The sequence below is a fragment of the Megalops cyprinoides genome, chromosome 2 (assembly GCF_013368585.1).
Source record: "Megalops cyprinoides isolate fMegCyp1 chromosome 2, fMegCyp1.pri, whole genome shotgun sequence".
NCBI classification, from domain to species: domain Eukaryota; kingdom Metazoa; phylum Chordata; class Actinopteri; order Elopiformes; family Megalopidae; genus Megalops; species Megalops cyprinoides.
In genome coordinates this window covers 10,544,757-10,563,084 of record NC_050584.1, presented here as the reverse complement: position 1 = coordinate 10,563,084, position 18,328 = coordinate 10,544,757, and the positions used below count along the sequence as shown (strand labels likewise).

The 18,328-nt window shown below is 40.6% G+C and overlaps 2 protein-coding genes across 2 annotated transcripts in view; both read right to left on the bottom strand.

Moving 5' to 3' along the window:
• Positions 1 to 265: 265 nt before the first annotated feature.
• Positions 266 to 3,728, bottom strand: LOC118773041 (protein DSE2-like). The gene is made up of 5 exons (XM_036521788.1): positions 3,545 to 3,728; positions 2,980 to 3,227; positions 1,508 to 1,569; positions 1,183 to 1,331; positions 266 to 387 (listed from the first exon to the last, which is right to left on the bottom strand). The coding sequence occupies exons 1-5, from the start codon at positions 3,708 to 3,710 to the stop codon at positions 296 to 298; spliced, it is 717 nt and encodes a 238-aa protein (XP_036377681.1). The 5' UTR covers positions 3,711 to 3,728; the 3' UTR covers positions 266 to 295.
• LOC118795616 (mucin-2-like) overlaps positions 3,719 to 18,328 on the bottom strand; it is a 27,548-nt gene continuing 12,938 nt past the window's right edge. Inside the window, exons 2-5 of the mRNA XM_036554240.1 lie at positions 14,280 to 15,391; positions 9,061 to 11,885; positions 5,157 to 8,274; positions 3,719 to 3,729 (exon numbers count right to left, since the gene is read on the bottom strand). Of these exons, the coding sequence (XP_036410133.1) occupies positions 3,719 to 3,729; positions 5,157 to 8,274; positions 9,061 to 11,885; positions 14,280 to 15,391 (7,066 nt within the window). The remainder of the gene's footprint in view (positions 3,730 to 5,156; positions 8,275 to 9,060; positions 11,886 to 14,279; positions 15,392 to 18,328) is intronic.

The window sequence follows — 18,328 nt, the reverse complement described above, 5'->3', positions numbered from 1 at the left end:
CTTTGGTGTACATCTAAATTGTTATCATGTGCACATTTTTCTAGAGCTTTTTCTAGAACTTAGTTGAGCGTCCAGACTGCATAAGTGTGCCGACAGCATCTGTAGTATTATCTCGTAGATACAAAGTCGAAGAATGTAACTATTTGATCATGTATCTATATTCCCTAAGCTATACATTTCTTTGATGTTGGAAGTGCTTTGTAAAATAATTGAAATCTGCTTGCAGTCACTCCTATTCATTCTCTTGTTCCATGGCGCTGTCCTGTGGCCTCCTGGTGAGTCAATGCAGCTGAGTCTACCAGCAGCTGGAGAGCAGCAATGACATCACGGCCAGACTGGAGGCTGTGAGCACACTGGTCAAACTGGAGACGCCACTGGGGGCTGCAGCTGTGCATGGGGTGGGAGAAAAACGGCTTTTTAAAAATCCAAGAGTAGGAGAAAACATTTGAAACTAATACAATGCTAATCCCGTCAGGACTATTTCAATGGGGCAATTTTGGAAAGTTTATTGCTTCTGATGAGAGGCTTAGAGCAAAGCGTTGTTGCCTTTTCAGCAAGTCAGTCTATACCTAAAGATGAGTAAGCCTCTGGCATATATTTGTTCTTATAGCTGTTTGTGACCAAAAGTATGATTTGACATGGTTTAGCTGTGCCAAAGCATCCATTCCTGGTGGACCATAAACTCAAACTCCTTGTGTGGGGCTAGGCCCTAATGTGTCTCCCTTACACTGCATTAGTACCAATCATTACAGAATAATTTCAGATGCAGACATCACTTTAAGGCTGGCACTTCACAGATACATTAATCGCCATATTATATTAATGTATATATCTAATAATCAGTGTCCACTATTTGCCCATCACGATGGTACAGGGATCAATGGACCTCTCTATCCTGCTCTGAACTGATTCCCAGAAGCCAGCAGGGAGTGTCACTACTTGTTATGGGCAGCTCTACCTCATGGGTCACCCCTAGCTCTCACATTAGAGAAAAGACTGATAAGTGCAAGGAGGAATCATGGTATTTATATGTTAATGCAGTAACATCTGAAGTGACTGTTACCTGTACGTGCAATGATGTTATGCAAATGAATCATGATGTAATATGATGCTTTCTGCCATATCAAATAAGAAGAAGTTGCCGACAATGGTAATCACATCACCAGTGATAAAAAAACTCACATGTGACTTTAATGGAGTTGGGGTCGATGTCAAAAGGGATTTGTGAGTTGACGACAGCATTCCTCAGAACGCTGACTATTTGGTCATTGCTGGGTAGGGCCACTGTGGAGTTGAAGGCCAGATCTGCCTGTGTGATGATTGACCCTTGCCTAGACACGGACAGACAAAGGCGTGAAGTACTGGAATGACATGACATTGAACAATACTCTGCAAGTTCATGAACATAACTGCTTGGTCTTTTACAGCACCCCCCCCCCCCTTCCCAATGGGAAATGTAAGTGAACTAATGCAATCATGTTCACGGCAAACAAATGAAAGAGTTTACCTGAAACTTTGCACAATCAGACGAATGAAGTTACTGAAGGCACTTGAGTAAATTGGTTCAATCTGCAAAGAAAGATTTTGGTTTTAATGATCATCAGGTGCATACTACTTGCAAGCCATCCTTTCATAATTGCCGATGTGTAAATATACCATATGTGTAACATATTTTTTGTAAACAACATTATGAGAATGCTGTACACAACAAATAATACACACAATTAATACATTGACATAATGATGAAGTGATTAGATAAATTCTTAATCTGATATTACAAAATACATGATATACATACAATCCAAAACTGAGAACTAGACAAATTTACAAACTCAGGATTGTAAGTACTGTATCCACTACATAAAGGCAATGTTAAATAGAAGAATCAGACCTTACTTAGCAATTCACTGCAATTAATCAAGGGTGTTGTTGGTTTTGTGCTTATTCCTCTGGCACTGACAGTGGTGCTTGAAAGTTTGTGAACCCTTCAGAATTTTCTATATTTCTGTATAAATATGACCTAAAACATCATCAGATGTAGATAAAGAGAACCCAATTAAGCAAATGAGACAAAAATATTAAACTTTGTCATTTATTTTTTGGGGAAAATGATCCAATATTACATATCTGTGAGTGGCAAAAGTATGTGAACCTCTAGGATTAGCAGTTAATTTGAAGGTGACATCAGAGTCATGTGTTTTCAATCAATTAGATGACAATCAGGTGTGAGTGGGCGTCCTGTTTTATTTAAAGAATAGGGATCTATCAGTCTGATCTTCACAACATATGTTTGTGGAAGTGTAGCATGGCATGGACAAAGGAGATATCTGAGGCCCTCAGAAAAAGAGTTGTTGATGCTCATCAGGCTGGAAAAGGTTACAAAACCATCCCTAAAGAGTTTGGACTCCACCAATCCACAGTCAGACAGATTGTGTACAAATGGAGGAAATTCAGGACCATTGTTACCCTCCCCAGGAGTGGTCAACCAACAAAGATTCTGTTCATGAGTCCACCATCAGGAAGACACTGAACAACAATTGTTGGTGCCAGAGTTGAAGCTGTTCTGTATGGAGGAATGGGCTGAAATTCCTCCAAGCCAATGTGTAGGACTGATCATCAATAACCGGAAACGTTTAGTTGCAGTTATTGCTGCACAGGGGGGTCACAACAGATACTGAAAGCAAAGGTTCACATACTTTTGCTACTCACAGATATGTAATATTGGATCATTTTCCTCAATAAATAAATGACAAAGTATAATATTTTTTGGCTCATTTGTTTAATTGGGTTCTCTTTTTTGATTCATTAGAATTGATTCATAGCTATGCCATTTATATTACAAGTTGTCCTTTGTCCTGGACAATGGCACAAACAGCCAATAACAGAAGAGTAACATACAGTGCATCAGTTTATTGGAAATGCACCCCTGCCCTCCTCTTAACAGAGGAAAGAGAAGAACATCTTTAAGAGAGACCTACCCCTTCTTTGGTGAGTTTTGATCTGGCTTTGAAAGCCTCTGAGCTTTGATTTGAGAGTTCAGGCACAAACGTTTCCCTTGAAGTAAACTCTATCTGCACAATAGAGGTTGGGGCGGCTGTGGAGGTTGTGGAGGTTGCGGGGGTTGTGGTTGGGGCTGCAGTCGCAGGTTTAACGGTGGAGGTTGTGATGACAGCTGTAGTGCTGGCTGCTGCTGCAGCTGTTGTGAGATTTGCTGTTGAAGTGTTGACTTCAGGGTGAGAACACAGGGTGAGAACACAGCTGAGCAATGATCAATAAAGAATGCACACACACAAACACAATAAGTAAGTGTAAGTACAGAAAGCCCCATATTTATGCATAACCCTGACTACCTAGGAGCAAAACATATAAAAGAAAAAATACATATTGCATAGCTTTCTCTGCTGAAATTTGTCAGCAAATAATGATTAACTGTAATTTAATTTAATGTTTAACTGTGTAATATAATAACTTTAAGACAGAAAACAAGAGCCTATATAACATATACACAAACATTCAGAGAGCCCTTAGCATAAGGAAACTTACTTATCACCCTGATGGAACTGGCATCTATGGTAAGATTGAATTCATTCATCATGGTGGTATTGGACACTGCTGACACCAAGGTCTGTACCACATCTTCATTGCTGGGCTGTGGTTCTGAACTGGTCTCATTGAAAACCAGTTGCACTTCTACATCTGTTCCTCCCATTCTGGACCTTAACACAGGTCTGAAAAAGAAAAAGGGAAACATTTAATACCTCGGCAGGATTGATATGGAATATGAAAATATGCCACTTAATGGATGCATGCCCCTGATCTTTGCAAAAACCAATTGACAAAAGCAAACTAATTTTTACCAGTGTTCTCTGGGTTTGACACATTACATTATGAGAGCACAAGCATAATAAAACTTAATTTGTTTCTGGTTAGGTAGAACCAAAAATTCTGCCTCATGTAACATATGGCATTCAATTTCCTAATTTTGAAATGCATTATAACAACTATCAAAACATTATGCTTGGATTTACCTCAAACATAAACACCCCAAATATATTAGATGGATTTAAGTCACTGAAAATATTCAGGAAATACACTACATACAGTCGGGCTCTTGAAAGGTAGTCATTGTCAAAAGCAAAATCAATTTGTAATTTTGTATGTTATCACTGCTATAATGAAAGCACAATGCTGGTTCTCTGTAAAGCTGTAACTGTGTAATGATTTCTCTGCGATACTCAATGTTTCATCATGCAACAGTAGCTCACAAATATACTGCTTAGAAATTACAAGTTACAATAATCAATTTGAGTTTTTCTTTGTGTGGAAATGGAAGACTCGTTATTGCCAATGTGCTGAATAAGCAATCAACATTAATTCAAGCAACAGACAAACTACTCTATGGTATTAAACAAATCAAGATGTTGGATTGTTGTAATGTAAGATTTCTCCATTGAATATACAGTCCTTAAAAATGTCTGCACTTTATTCATGACATTTGATCAAATCTGATTACTTATCAATTGATCTGGCAAATATACAAACATGTTATTAATTTTTTTTAGTTCAAGGCTTACATTACATTACATTACATTGAAAAGAAAAAACTGTTTAAATGCAAGAAATTCTTACCTAAATGCTATCACAATAGTACGGATGAACAGAGTCCCATATCGTGTTCTGTAAATTGCGTCACACTGTGTAGTAAGATGAGAAGAATCAGCAGTTTTAGTAAAGGTATTAAGGAAAGCTGATCAATGATTAAGAAAATAATTAATTAATTATAATAAATTTCAGAACTTATTTTGTATGTGTTTTGGGGGGTTGCACACTGGAACAGATGAATCTCTAAGAAGCAGAAACTATGACATTGAGGTTACAATAAATTAACAAACGAATAAAAAATAGTTCCTGAAGGAATCTGCCAATGATGTCAACATAATTATCAGATGACAGGTAGGTAAGTCAAGTTGACTAAACTATCGTACTTTTCTAGCTAATATACAGTGACAGCACAACTTAAACAAAGTGAAATATTTACGTACCACTGCCACAACTCTGGCCTCTAATTGTTGGAATTCGGGTGACTGGTTGTCTTCTAATGCAGGAATATAAGGAACTAGAAGGACAACTTGAATAAATACAAATGGGACAGGACGTGTAGTTGTAGTGGTTGTTGTGGTAGTTGTAGTGGTGGTTGTGGTAGTTGTAGTTGTAGTGGTGGTTGTGGTAGTTGTAGTGGTTGTTTTTCGAGTTGTGGTGGTAGGTATGGTAATTGTAGTGGGAGCTAATGTTGTGGTTGTTGTAGTGGTAGTTTCAGTTGTGGCCCTTGTTGGAGCTGGAGTTGTGGTGAGTACTGTGGTAAGTGGCTCTAATATAATTGGTTCAGTAGCAGCTGTAATAACAGCTGTTGCAGCTGGAGATGTCGTCAATATTGTAGATACTGGAGATATAGTAATTGGAGATACTGTTGATGCAGACAGAGATGAAGCTATATGTGCAGTTGTGGTAGTGGGACGTGAAGTTAGGCTAAATGTAGAGGGAAATGCTATGGACGAAAGTGTTGTTTCCTTTGTGGTAGTTGTTAGGAGAGATGTAGGTTTGTTCTCAGGTATAGATGAAGTAGTTGTAGTGAGACTAGTGGATGAAATAATAGCAGACGTTGTAGTGGGTTCATTTGTGATAGCTGAAGTAGAGGTTCCTTCTGATGTGGAAGCTTCAGTTGTAGCGGTTGATGTCAGTGAGGGTGCTGCAGCTGTTTCCTTTGCAGTAGTTGTTAGGGGAGGTGTAATTGTGTCCTCAGGTGTAGTTGAAGTCGTTGTAGTGAGACCAGTGGTTGAAAGAAGCAGAGACGTTGTAGTGGGTTCATTTTTGATAGCTGAAGCTGAAGTTGCCTCAGATGGAGAAGATGTTGTGGTAGCCTCAGTTGTAGTAGTTGAAGTCAGTGAGGGTGTTGTAGAGGTTTCCTTTGTGGTGGTTGTTAGGAGAGGTGTAGTTGTGTCCTCAGGTGTAGTTGAAGTAGTTGTGGTGAGGCTAGTGGTTGAAAAAACAGCAGATGTTGTAGTGGGTTCATTTGTGATAGGTGAAGTTGAAGTTGCTTCTGATGTGGAAGCTTCAGTTGTAGCAGTTGATGTCAGTGCGGGTGTTGGGGATATTTCCTTTGTCGTAGTTGTTAGGAGAGATGTAATTGTGTCGTCAGGTATAGACAAAGTTGTTGTAGTGAGACCAGTGGTTGAAACAACAGCAGATGTTGTAGTGCGTTCATCTGTGATAGCTGAAGTTGCCTCAGATGGGGATGATGGTGTGGAAGACTCATTTGTTGTAGTTGAAGTCAGTGAGGGTGTTGTAGAGATTAACTTTGTGGTAGTTTTTAGGAGAGGTGTAGTTGTGTCCCCAGGTGTAGTTGAAGTAGTTGTGGTGAGACTAGTGGTTGAAACAACAGCAGATGTTGTAGTAGGTTCATCTGTGATAGCTGAAGTTGCCTCAGATGGGGAGGCTGTTGTGGTAGCCTCAGTTGTAGTAGATGAAGTCAGTGAGGGTGTTGTAGAGGTTTCCTTTGTGGTAGTTGTTAGGAGAGGTGTAGTTGTGTCCAGAGGTGTAGTTGAAGTAGTTGTGGTGAGACTAGTGGTTGAAACAACAGCAGATGTTGTAGTGGGTTCATTTGTGATAGGTGAAGTTGAAGTTGCTTCTGATGTGGAAGCTTCAGTTGTAGCAGTTGATGTCAGTGAGGTTGTTGTAGATGTTTCCTTTGTCGTAGTTGTTAGGAGAGATGTAATTGTGTCGTCAGGTATAGGTGAAGTAGTTGTCGTGAGACCAGTGGTTGAAACAACAGCAGATGTTGTAGTGGGTTCATTTTTGATAGCTGAAGCTGAAGTTGCCTCAGATGGGGAAGATGTTGTGGTAGCCTCAGTTGTAGTAGATGAAGTCAGTGAGGGTGTTGTAGAGGTTTCCTTTGTGGTAGTTGTTAGGAGAGGTGTAGTTGTGTCCAGAGGTGTAGTTGAAGTAGTTGTGGTGAGACTAGTGGTTGAAACAACAGCAGATGTTGTAGTGGGTTCATCTGTGATAGCTGAATTTGCCTCAGATGGGGAAGATGTTGTGGAAGCCTCAGTTGTAGTAGATGAAGTCAGTGAGGGTGTTGTAGAGGTTAACTTTGTGGTAGTTGTTAGGAGAGATGTAATTGTGTCGTCAGGTATAGGTGAAGTAGTTGTCGTGAGACCAGTGGTTGAAACAACAGCAGATGTTGTAGTGGGTTCATTTTTGATAGCTGAAGCTGAAGTTGCCTCAGATGGGGAAGATGTTGTGGTAGCCTCAGTTGTAGTAGATGAAGTCAGTGAGGGTGTTGTAGAGGTTTCCTTTGTGGTAGTTGTTAGGAGAGGTGTAGTTGTGTCGTCAGATATAGGTGAAGTAGTCGTAGTGAGATCAGTGGTTGAATCAACAGCAGATGTTGTAGTGGGTTCATCTGTGATAGCTGAATTTGCCTCAGGTGGGGAAGATGTTGTGGAAGCCTCAGTTGTGGTAGATGAAGTCAGTGAGGGTGTTGTAGAGGTTTCCTTTGTGGTAGTTGTTAGGAGAGGTGTAGTTGTGTCCAGAGGTGTAGTTGAAGTAGTTGTGGTGAGACTAGTGGTTGAAACAACAGCAGATGTTGTAGTGGGTTCATTTGTGATAGGTGAAGTTGAAGTTGCTTCTGATGTGGAAGCTTCAGTTGTAGCAGTTGATGTCAGTGAGGTTGTTGTAGATGTTTCCTTTGTCGTAGTTGTTAGGAGAGATGTAATTGTGTCGTCAGGTATAGGTGAAGTAGTTGTCGTGAGACCAGTGGCTGAAACAACAGCAGATGTTGTAGTGGGTTCATTTTTGATAGCTGAAGCTGAAGTTGCCTCAGATGGGGAAGATGTTGTGGTAGCCTCAGTTGTAGTAGATGAAGTCAGTGAGGGTGTTGTAGAGGTTTCCTTTGTGGTAGTTGTTAGGAGAGGTGTAGTTGTGTCCAGAGGTGTAGTTGAAGTAGTTGTGGTGAGACTAGTGGTTGAAGCAACAGCAGATGTTGTAGTGGGTTCATCTGTGATAGCTGAATTTGCCTCAGATGGGGAAGATGTTGTGGAAGCCTCAGTTGTAGTAGATGAAGTCAGTGAGGGTGTTGTAGAGGTTAACTTTGTGGTAGTTGTTAGGAGAGATGTAATTGTGTCGTCAGGTATAGGTGAAGTAGTTGTCGTGAGACCAGTGGTTGAAACAACAGCAGATGTTGTAGTGGGTTCATTTTTGATAGCTGAAGCTGAAGTTGCCTCAGATGGGGAAGATGTTGTGGTAGCCTCAGTTGTAGTAGATGAAGTCAGTGAGGGTGTTGTAGAGGTTTCCTTTGTGGTAGTTGTTAGGAGAGGTGTAGTTGTGTCGTCAGATATAGGTGAAGTAGTCGTAGTGAGATCAGTGGTTGAATCAACAGCAGATGTTGTAGTGGGTTCATCTGTGATAGCTGAATTTGCCTCAGGTGGGGAAGATGTTGTGGAAGCCTCAGTTGTGGTAGATGAAGTCAGTGAGGGTGTTGTAGAGGTTTCCTTTGTGGTAGTTGTTAGGAGAGGTGTAGTTGTGTCCTCAGGTGTAGTTGAAGTAGTTGTGGTGAGACTAGTGGTTGAAACAACAGCAGATGTTGTAGTGGGTTCATTTGTGATAGGTAAAGTTGAAGTTGCTTCTGATGTGGAAGCTTCAGTTGTAGCAGTTGATGTCAGTGAGGGTGTTGGGGATATTTCCTTTTTCGTAGCTGTTAGCAGAGGTGTAGTTGTGTCGTCAGGTATAGGTGAAGTAGTTGTCGTGAGATCAGTGGTTGAAACAACAGCAGATGTTGTAGTGGGTTCATTTGTGATAGGTAAAGTTGCCTCAGATGGGGAAGATGTTGTGGTAGCCTCAGTTGTAGTATATGAAGTCAGTGAGTGTGTTGTAGAGGTTTCCTTTGTGGTAGTTGTTAGGAGAGGTGTAGTTGTGTCCTCAGGTGTAGTTGAAGTAGTTGTGGTGAGACTAGTGGTTGAAACAACAGCAGATGTTGTAGTGGGTTCATCTGTGATAGCTGAAGTTGCCTCAGATGGGGAAGATGTTGTGGTAGCCTCAGTTGTAGTAGATGAAGTCAGTGAGGGTGTTGTAGATGTTTCCTTTGTGGTAGTTGTTAGCAGAGGTGTAGTTGTGTCCTCAGGTGTAGTTGAAGTAGTTGTGGTGAGACTAGTGGTTGAAACAACAGCAGATGTTGTAGTGGGTTCATCTGTGATAGCTGAAGTTGCCTCAGATGGGGAAGATGTTGTGGTAGCCTCAGTTGTAGTATATGAAGTCAGTGAGGGTGTTGGGGATATTTCCTTTGTCGTAGCTGTTAGCAGAGGTGTAGTTGTGTCGTCAGGTATAGGTGAAGTAGTTGTAGTGAGATCAGTGGTTGAAACAACAGCAAATGTTGTAGTGGGTTCATCTGTGATAGCTGAAGTTGCCTCAGATGGGGAAGATGTTGTGGTAGCCTCAGTTGTAGTATATGAAGTCAGTGAGTGTGTTGTAGAGGTTTCCTTTGTGGTAGTTGTTAGGAGAGGTGTAGTTGTGTCCTCAGGTGTAGTTGAAGTAGTTGTGGTGAGACTAGTGGTTGAAACAACAGCAGATGTTGTAGTGGATTCATTTGTGATAGGTAAAGTTGAAGTTGCTTCTGATGTGGAAGCTTCAGTTGTAGCAGTTGATGTCAGTGCGGGTGTTGGGGATATTTCCTTTGTCGTAGTTGTTAGTAGAGATGTAATTGTGTCGTCAGGTATAGGTGAAGTAGTTGTAGTGAGATCAGTGGTTGAAACAACAGCAGATTCTGTAGTGGGTTCATCTGTGATAGCTGAAGTTGCCTCAGATGGGGAAGATGTTGTGGTAGCCTCAGTTGTAGTAGATGAAGTCAGTGAGGGTGTTGGGGATATTTCCTTTGTCGTAGCTGTTAGCAGAGGTGTAGTTGTGTCGTCAGGTATAGGTGAAGTAGTTGTAGTGAGATCAGTGGTTGAAACAACAGCAGATATTGTAGTGGGTTCATCTGTGATAGCTGAAGTTGCCTCAGATCGGGAAGCTGTTGTGGTAGCCTCAGTTGTAGCAGTTGATGTCAGTGAGGGTGTTGGGGATATTTCCTTTGTCGTAGCTGTTAGCAGAGGTGTAGTTGTGTCGTCAGGTATAGGTGAAGTAGTTGTAGTGAGATCAGTGGTTGAAACAACAGCAGATGTTGTAGTGGATTCATTTGTGATAGGTAAAGTTGAAGTTGCTTCTGATGTGGAAGCTTCAGTTGTAGCAGTTGATGTCAGTGCGGGTGTTGGGGATATTTCCTTTGTCGTAGTTGTTAGTAGAGATGTAATTGTGTCGTCAGGTATAGGTGAAGTAGTTGTAGTGAGATCAGTGGTTGAAACAACAGCAGATTCTGTAGTGGGTTCATCTGTGATAGCTGAAGTTGCCTCAGATGGGGAAGATGTTGTGGTAGCCTCAGTTGTAGTAGATGAAGTCAGTGAGTGTGTTGTAGAGGTTTCCTTTGTGGTAGTTGTTAGGAGAGGTGTAGTTGTGTCCCCAGGTGTAGTTGAAGTAGTTGTGGTGAGACTAGTGGTTGAAACAACAGCAGATGTTGTAGTGGGTTCATCTGTGATAGCTGAAGTTGCCTCAGATGGGGAAGATGTTGTAGTAGCCTCAGTTGTAGTAGATGAAGTCAGTGAGGGTGTTGTAGATGTTTCCTTTGTGGTAGTTGTTAGGAGAGGTGTAGTTGTGTCCCCAGGTGTAGTTGAAGTAGTTGTGGTGAGACTAGTGGTTGAAACAACAGCAGATGTTGTAGTGGGTTCATCTGTGATAGCTGAAGTTGCCTCAGATGGGGAAGATGTTGTGGTAGCCTCAGTTGTAGTAGATGAAGTCAGTGAGGGTGTTGTAGATGTTTCCTTTGTGGTAGTTGTTAGGAGAGGTGTAGTTGTGTCCCCAGGTGTAGTTGAAGTTGTTGTAGTGAGATCAGTGGTTGAAACAACAGCAGATGTTGTAGTGGGTTCATTTGTGATAGGTAAAGTTGAAGTTGCTTCTGATGTGGAAGCTTCAGTTGTAGCAGTTGATGTCAGTGAGGGTGTTGGGGATATTTCCTTTGTCGTAGCTGTTAGCAGAGGTGTAGTTGTGTCGTCAGGTATAGGTGAAGTAGTTGTAGTGAGATCAGTGGTTGAAACAACAGCAGATTCTGTAGTGGGTTCATCTGTGATAGCTGAAGTTGCCTCAGATGGGGAAGATGTTGTGGTAGCCTCAGTTGTAGTATATGAAGTCAGTGAGTGTGTTGTAGAGGTTTCCTTTGTGGTAGTTGTTAGGAGAGGTGTAGTTGTGTCGTCAGGTATAGGTGAAGTAGTTGTAGTGAGATCAGTGGTTGAAACAACAGCAGATGTTGTAGTGGGTTCATTTGTGATAGGTGAAGTTGAAGTTGCTTCTGATGTGGAAGCTTCAGTTGTAGCAGTTGATGTCAGTGCGGGTGTTGGGGATATTTCCTTTGTCGTAGTTGTTAGTAGAGATGTAATTGTGTCGTCAGGTATAGGTGAAGTAGTTGTAGTGAGATCAGTGGTTGAAACAACAGCAGATTCTGTAGTGGGTTCATCTGTGATAGCTGAAGTTGCCTCAGATGGGGAAGATGTTGTGGTAGCCTCAGTTGTAGTAGATGAAGTCAGTGAGGGTGTTGTAGATGTTTCCTTTGTGGTAGTTGTTGGGAGAGGTGTAGTTGTGTCCTCAGGTGTAGTTGAAATAGTTGTTTTGAGACTAGTGGATGAAACAATAGCAGATGTTGTTGTGGGTTCATTTGTGGTAACGGAAGTTGAAGTTGCTTCTGATGTGGAAGCTTCAGTTGTAGCAGTTGATGTCAGTGAGGGTGTTGGGGATATTTCCTTTTTCGTATCTGTTAGCAGAGGTGTAGTTGTGTCGTCAGGTATAGGTGAAGTAGTTGTAGTGAGATCAGTGGTTGAAACAACAGCAGATGTTGTAGTGGGTTCATTTGTGATAGGTAATGTTGAAGTTGCTTCTGATGTGGAAGCTTCAGTTGTAGCAGTTGATGTCAGTGCGGGTGTTGGGGATATTTCCTTTGTCGTAGTTGTTAGTAGAGATGTAGCTGTGTCGTCAGGTATAGGTGAAGTAGTTGTAGGGAGACCAGTGGTTGAAACAACAGCAGATATTGTAGTGGGTTCATCTGTGATAGCTGAAGTTGCCTCAGATCGGGAAGCTGTTGTGGTAGCCTCAGTTGTAGCAGTTGATGTCAGTGAGGGGGTTGGGGATATTTCCTTTGTCGTAGCTGTTAGCAGAGGTGTAGTTGTGTCATCAGGTATAGGTGAAGTAGTTGTAGTGAGATCAGTGGTTGAAACAACAGCAGATGTTGTAGTGGGTTCATTTGTGATAGGTAAAGTTGAAGTTGCTTCTGATGTGGAAGCTTCAGTTGTAGCAGTTGATGTCAGTGCGGGTGTTGGGGATATTTCCTTTGTCGTAGTTAGTAGAGATGTAATTGTGTCGTCAGGTATAGGTGAAGTAGTTGTAGTGAGATCAGTGGTTGAGACAACAGCAGATTCTGTAGTGGGTTCATCTGTGATAGCTGAAGTTGCCTCAGATGGGGAAGATGTTGTAATAGCCTCAGTTGTAGTAGATGAAGTCAGTGAGGGTGTTGTAGAGGTTTCCTTTGTGGTAGTTGTTAGGAGAGGTGTAGTTGTGTCCTCAGGTGTAGTTGAAATACTTGTTTTGAGACTAGTGGTTGAAACAATAGCAGATGTTGTTGTGGGTTCATCTGTGGTAGCTGAAGTTGAAGTTCCTTCTGATGTGGAAGCTTCAGTTGTAGCAGTTGATGTCAGTGAGGGTGTTGGGGATATTTCCTTTGTCGTAATTGTTAGGAGAATTGTAGCTGTGTCGTCAGGTATAGGTGAAGTAGTTGTAGGGAGACCAGTGGTTGAAACAACAGCAGATATTGTAGTGGGTTCATCTGTGATAGCTGAAGTTGCCTCAGATCGGGAAGCTGTTGTGGTAGCCTCAGTTGTAGTAGATGAAGTCAGTGAGGGTGTTGTAGAGGTTTCCTTTGTGGTAGTTGTTAGGAGAGGTGTAGTTGTGTCGTCAGGTGTAGTTGAAGTAGTTGTGGTGAGACTAGTGGTTGAAACAACAGCAGATGTTGTAGTGGGTTCATTTGTGATAGATAAAGTTGAAGTTGCTTCTGATGTGGAAGCTTCAGTTGTAGCAGTTGATGTCAGTGCGGGTGTTGGGGATATTTCCTTTGTCGTAGTTGTTAGTAGAGATGTAATTGTGTCGTCAGGTATAGGTGAAGTAGTTGTAGTGAGATCAGTGGTTGAAACAACAGCAGATTCTGTAGTGGGTTCATCTGTGATAGCTGAAGTTGCCTCAGATGGGGAAGATGTTGTGGTAGCCTCAGTTGTAGTAGATGAAGTCAGTGAGTGTGTTGTAGATGTTTCCTTTGTGGTAGTTGTTGGGAGAGGTGTAGTTGTGTCCTCAGGTGTAGTTGAAATAGTTGTTTTGAGACTAGTGGATGAAACAATAGCAGATGTTGTTGTGGGTTCATTTGTGGTAACGGAAGTTGAAGTTGCTTCTGATGTGGAAGCTTCAGTTGTAGCAGTTGATGTCAGTGAGGGTGTTGGGGATATTTCCTTTGTCGTAGTTGTTAGGAGAATTGTAGCTGTGTCGTCAGGTATAGGTGAAGTAGTTGTAGGGAGACCAGTGGTTGAAACAACAGCAGATATTGTAGTGGGTTCATCTGTGATAGCTGAAGTTGCCTCAGATCGGGAAGCTGTTGTGGTAGCCTCAGTTGTAGCAGTTGATGTCAGTGAGGGTGTTGTAGATATTTCCTTTGTCGTAGCTGTTAGCAGAGGTGTAGTTGTGTCGTCAGGTATAGGTGAAGTTGTTGTAGTGAGATCAGTGGTTGAAACAACAGCAGATGTTGTAGTGGGTTCATTTGTGATAGGTAAAGTTGAAGTTGCTTCTGATGTGGAAGCTTCAGTTGTAGCAGTTGATGTCAGTGCGGGTGTTGGGGATATTTCCTTTGTCGTAGTTGTTAGTAGAGATGTAATTGTGTCGTCAGGTATAGGTGAAGTAGTTGTAGTGAGATCAGTGGTTGAAACAACAGCAGATTCTGTAGTGGGTTCATCTGTGATAGCTGAAGTTGCCTCAGATGGGGAAGATGTTGTGGTAGCCTCAGTTGTAGTAGATGAAGTCAGTGAGGGTGTTGTAGAGGTTTCCTTTGTGGTAGTTGTTAGGAGAGGTGTAGTTGTGTCGTCAGGTGTAGTTGAAGTAGTTGTGGTGAGACTAGTGGTTGAAACAACAGCAGATGTTGTAGTGGGTTCATTTGTGATAGGTAAAGTTGAAGTTGCTTCTGATGTGGAAGCTTCAGTTGTAGCAGTTGATGTCAGTGCGGGTGTTGGGGATATTTCCTTTGTCGTAATTGTTAGTAGAGATGTAATTGTGTCGTCAGGTATAGGTGAAGTAGTTGTAGTGAGATCAGTGGTTGAAACAACAGCAGATTCTGTAGTGGGTTCATCTGTGATAGCTGAAGTTGCCTCAGATGGGGAAGATGTTGTGGTAGCCTCAGTTGTAGTAGATGAAGTCAGTGAGGGTGTTGTAGATGTTTCCTTTGTGGTAGTTGTTGGGAGAGGTGTAGTTGTGTCCTCAGGTGTAGTTGAAATAGTTGTTTTGAGACTAGTGGATGAAACAATAGCAGATGTTGTTGTGGGTTCATTTGTGGTAACGGAAGTTGAAGTTGCTTCTGATGTGGAAGCTTCAGTTGTAGCAGTTGATGTCAGTGAGGGTGTTGGGGATATTTCCTTTGTCGTAGTTGTTAGGAGAATTGTAGCTGTGTCGTCAGGTATAGGTGAAGTAGTTGTAGTGAGACTAGTGGTTGAAACAATAGCAGATGTTGTAGTGGGTTCATTTGTAATAGCTGAAGTTGAAGTTGCCTCAAATGTTGAAGATGTTGTGGAAAACTCAGTGATAGCATTTGATGTCAGTGAGGGTGTTGTAGATGTTTCCTTTGTGATACTTGTTAGGGGAGGTGTAGTTGTATCCTCAGGTGTAGTTGCAGTAGTTGTAGTGAGACTAGTGGTTGAAACAACAGCAGACGTTGTCGTGGGTTCATTTGTGATAGAGGAAGTTGAAGTTCCTACTGATGTGGAAACTTCAGTTGTAGCAGTTGAAATCAGTAAGGTCGTTGTAGATGTTTCCGTTGTGGTAGTCATGAGGAGAGATGTAGTTGTGTCCTCAGTTGTATTTGAAGTAGTTGAAGTGAGACTAGTGGTTGAAACAATAGCAGACGTTGTGGTGGGTTCATTTGTGATGGGTGAATTTGAAGTTGCCTCAGATGTGTAAGATGTTGTGGTACCCTCAGTTCTAGTTGAGGATGGAGTGAGACTGATTGGACTGAGTCTTGTAGTTGAAACAAGCACAGAAGGTGTAATGGGTTCATTTGTGATGCCTGCAGTTGAAGGACTCTCAGCTGTGGTACGTGTTGTGGAGATTTCAGTTGAAGTACTTGAAGTCAATGGGGCCGTTTTAGATGCCGCTGTTGTAGTAGCTGTAAGAGGAGTGGGAGACGTATCATTAGGTATAGATGAAGCAGATGGAACTTGGTTGATATAATCATTGAGGATGTTGTAGGCGGTTCAGTTGTGGCAGTTATGTTTGATCTACCTGTAATGATACCTTGATTTACAAGGTATATGATGGTTTGACAGGTTCAGTTTACATTTTAAATATCTTGCCCAAATATATAACTGCAATGCCTAACACAACATTCATATTTGTAAGCTTCTGAGTATATGTGTGTGTACATAGCATGTAAGTGATAGTAAGTATGTACATATTTTGTGTGTGAAGGTATATGTGTTTCAACGTACTGTAAGTGTAAGTGTGTATGTACTGTTGTACTGTTACAAATGTACTGTTAAAAATCACATGTGAATGATTGTGTCGGCATTTACATGTACTAAATGATTTTTATTGTCATTCTCAGTATGTAATTGTGCATAAGACTCTTTATAGAATTTACAGTGTCTAGGGTTTTTAAATGTTACATACGGATTTCAGTATTCAACACCTGCTGTTTGCAGAAGGGCGCATTAGAATCTTTTTTTAAATAAGCAAGTTATTTACTAACAGTTTAATTTCAAGCAGCATGTCTTCAATAGTATAAATTAATACAGAAATCTGATTTGAAACTTGAACATGAAAATTGTACATGTAGAATATTTTTTCTCCTCAATCACACACACACACACACACATACACACACATGTGAGATTTGGCAGAGGGAACCAGATTTTTTGACAAAATATCCTGGTTCATTTTTGAGTTCATGCCTTCTGCCACAGCTACTCGTGTCATGGCTGCCTCACAAACCACCTATTTCACAGCCAATGAGATGAAACACACTTGTGTCCTCTTCCTGGCAGGGTTGCCACTCTCCCATACATTTTAAATGTCAAGGACACTAAAGAATATTATAGACTATGAATATTATAGACTGAGCTTTTGTGAATCGCTTTATTGCCATATATCAACTTGTGGGGTTTTATGACAATTTGGAGGCCCCTATGAAGTTCCAGAAGCTTCCATAGCACTTCCAAAAGAACAACATGTTGCAGATTGCTGGATTTTATTTAGACAACTTAAAGGTGTGAGTGAAAAAATGTATTACTTGTGACCAACATGACTACGCTCTGTGCAGTGCCATCAAGATTAAAATATAACATTGAAACAAACAAGGAGAAAAACTGATCCAATGTTTATACTTGTTTCTGGTTTATCACATTTTTCCCTGTTTAATCGAGAGTGTGAATTCATACTGAGGGCACTGTATATAAAGTGATGTACTCCACTAGGTTTCATTTTATATTTACCCACAGTTGGACTTGATTACCCACAGTTGGATATGATTGTATTCCATTATCAACACAACTGGTGTACACAACATTATCATGTTGTGTACACCAATTACTTTTGTGACTAAATACAATATAGGTATGAAGGCAGCTGAAATGATTGACAAGGCTGTGTCTTACCTCTGCATACAGTCACATAATCTGGACAACAGTCATTAAAGGTCTGACATCCTTCATCACAAAAGCAGCTTCCAATAAAACACGTGGACATAATGCCTACACAGCATCCTCTGTTGGCACATAAACCTTGAGAAAAAAAGGATATAGACACAAAAACAATTAAATATGCAGACTCTTAACCTGGAAATATAGACCAACACTGTACATGAGATAGAAATATAGGCAAAAAAAAAAAACAATCCTGAGAATGCCATGACACAAGTTTGATGATTCAACCATGACCAGAAATTTAAGCCATGCATGGTTAAGTTCATCAGATATTTTTCTGATTATCTATATTCGATTCAAATTAGTGACAGTGGGCATATTTTAGATGCTAATTTCATAGGGTTCAATAATTTACGTTGTTCAGTATTTTGAGAATTGGAATTGTTACAATGTAAATTTAATTTCAGGGACTTTAATAAGAATATTCAGACTGCAAAATAACTTTATAATTGACCTTTTATTTCTCCTTAACACCAAATACAAAAATTAATACTCCTTAATAGCTTGGTAAAGTCATTTCCAAAATAAAAATGAAACCCATGCATGTTCAAAAATGTTTCCTTGAGGTCAAATGCCTTTTATGCCTCATGATTGTCATAAATAATAAATGTGAACCTGTGTGAGACATGGCTGTGAAATAATACTATGATACAAATACAAAAGCTCATTGGGAGCATGGAACATGGATTAACATTTTACACAGAATGTAAGATTTATTTGAGTAAACACTGACATTCATTTATCTTATGCATTTGTTGTTTCATTCAACTGAATTTGTCTTAACTCTGAACAGTTGTTCATATTTGTACAAGTTTATTGCTGCTGTAAAAAGATTTCAGTGCATATGTTTGCATCAAAGAAAAACATAAACTTTACCTTCAATGACCCTTCTTGGAGATGGAGTAGTTGCAGCTGTAGATGTATCTGCAATACCTAATTGGGACATATAGCACTAAATTAAAAATATAACATTTATTTTATACTGCTTTCCTTTTCTTTTTCTTTTTAAAAGCATTTTCAAACTCCCTTTGAATAGGAACACCTTAAAGTATATGAGCTTATTGAATTTGGATGATAAATACTGTCAAAGTAATTGAAGCCAAAAACAGGAAGTACAGGGCCAAGGGCCATATAGCCACAATTAAGGCACTGAACCAGAGGAGTGCCCTTGTGTGCCAAATTGGTACCTCAGTTGCTATATAAATATGGCATGTCACACTTAAGCATGTTGGAAAAGTTTACACTTCAAGGAAGG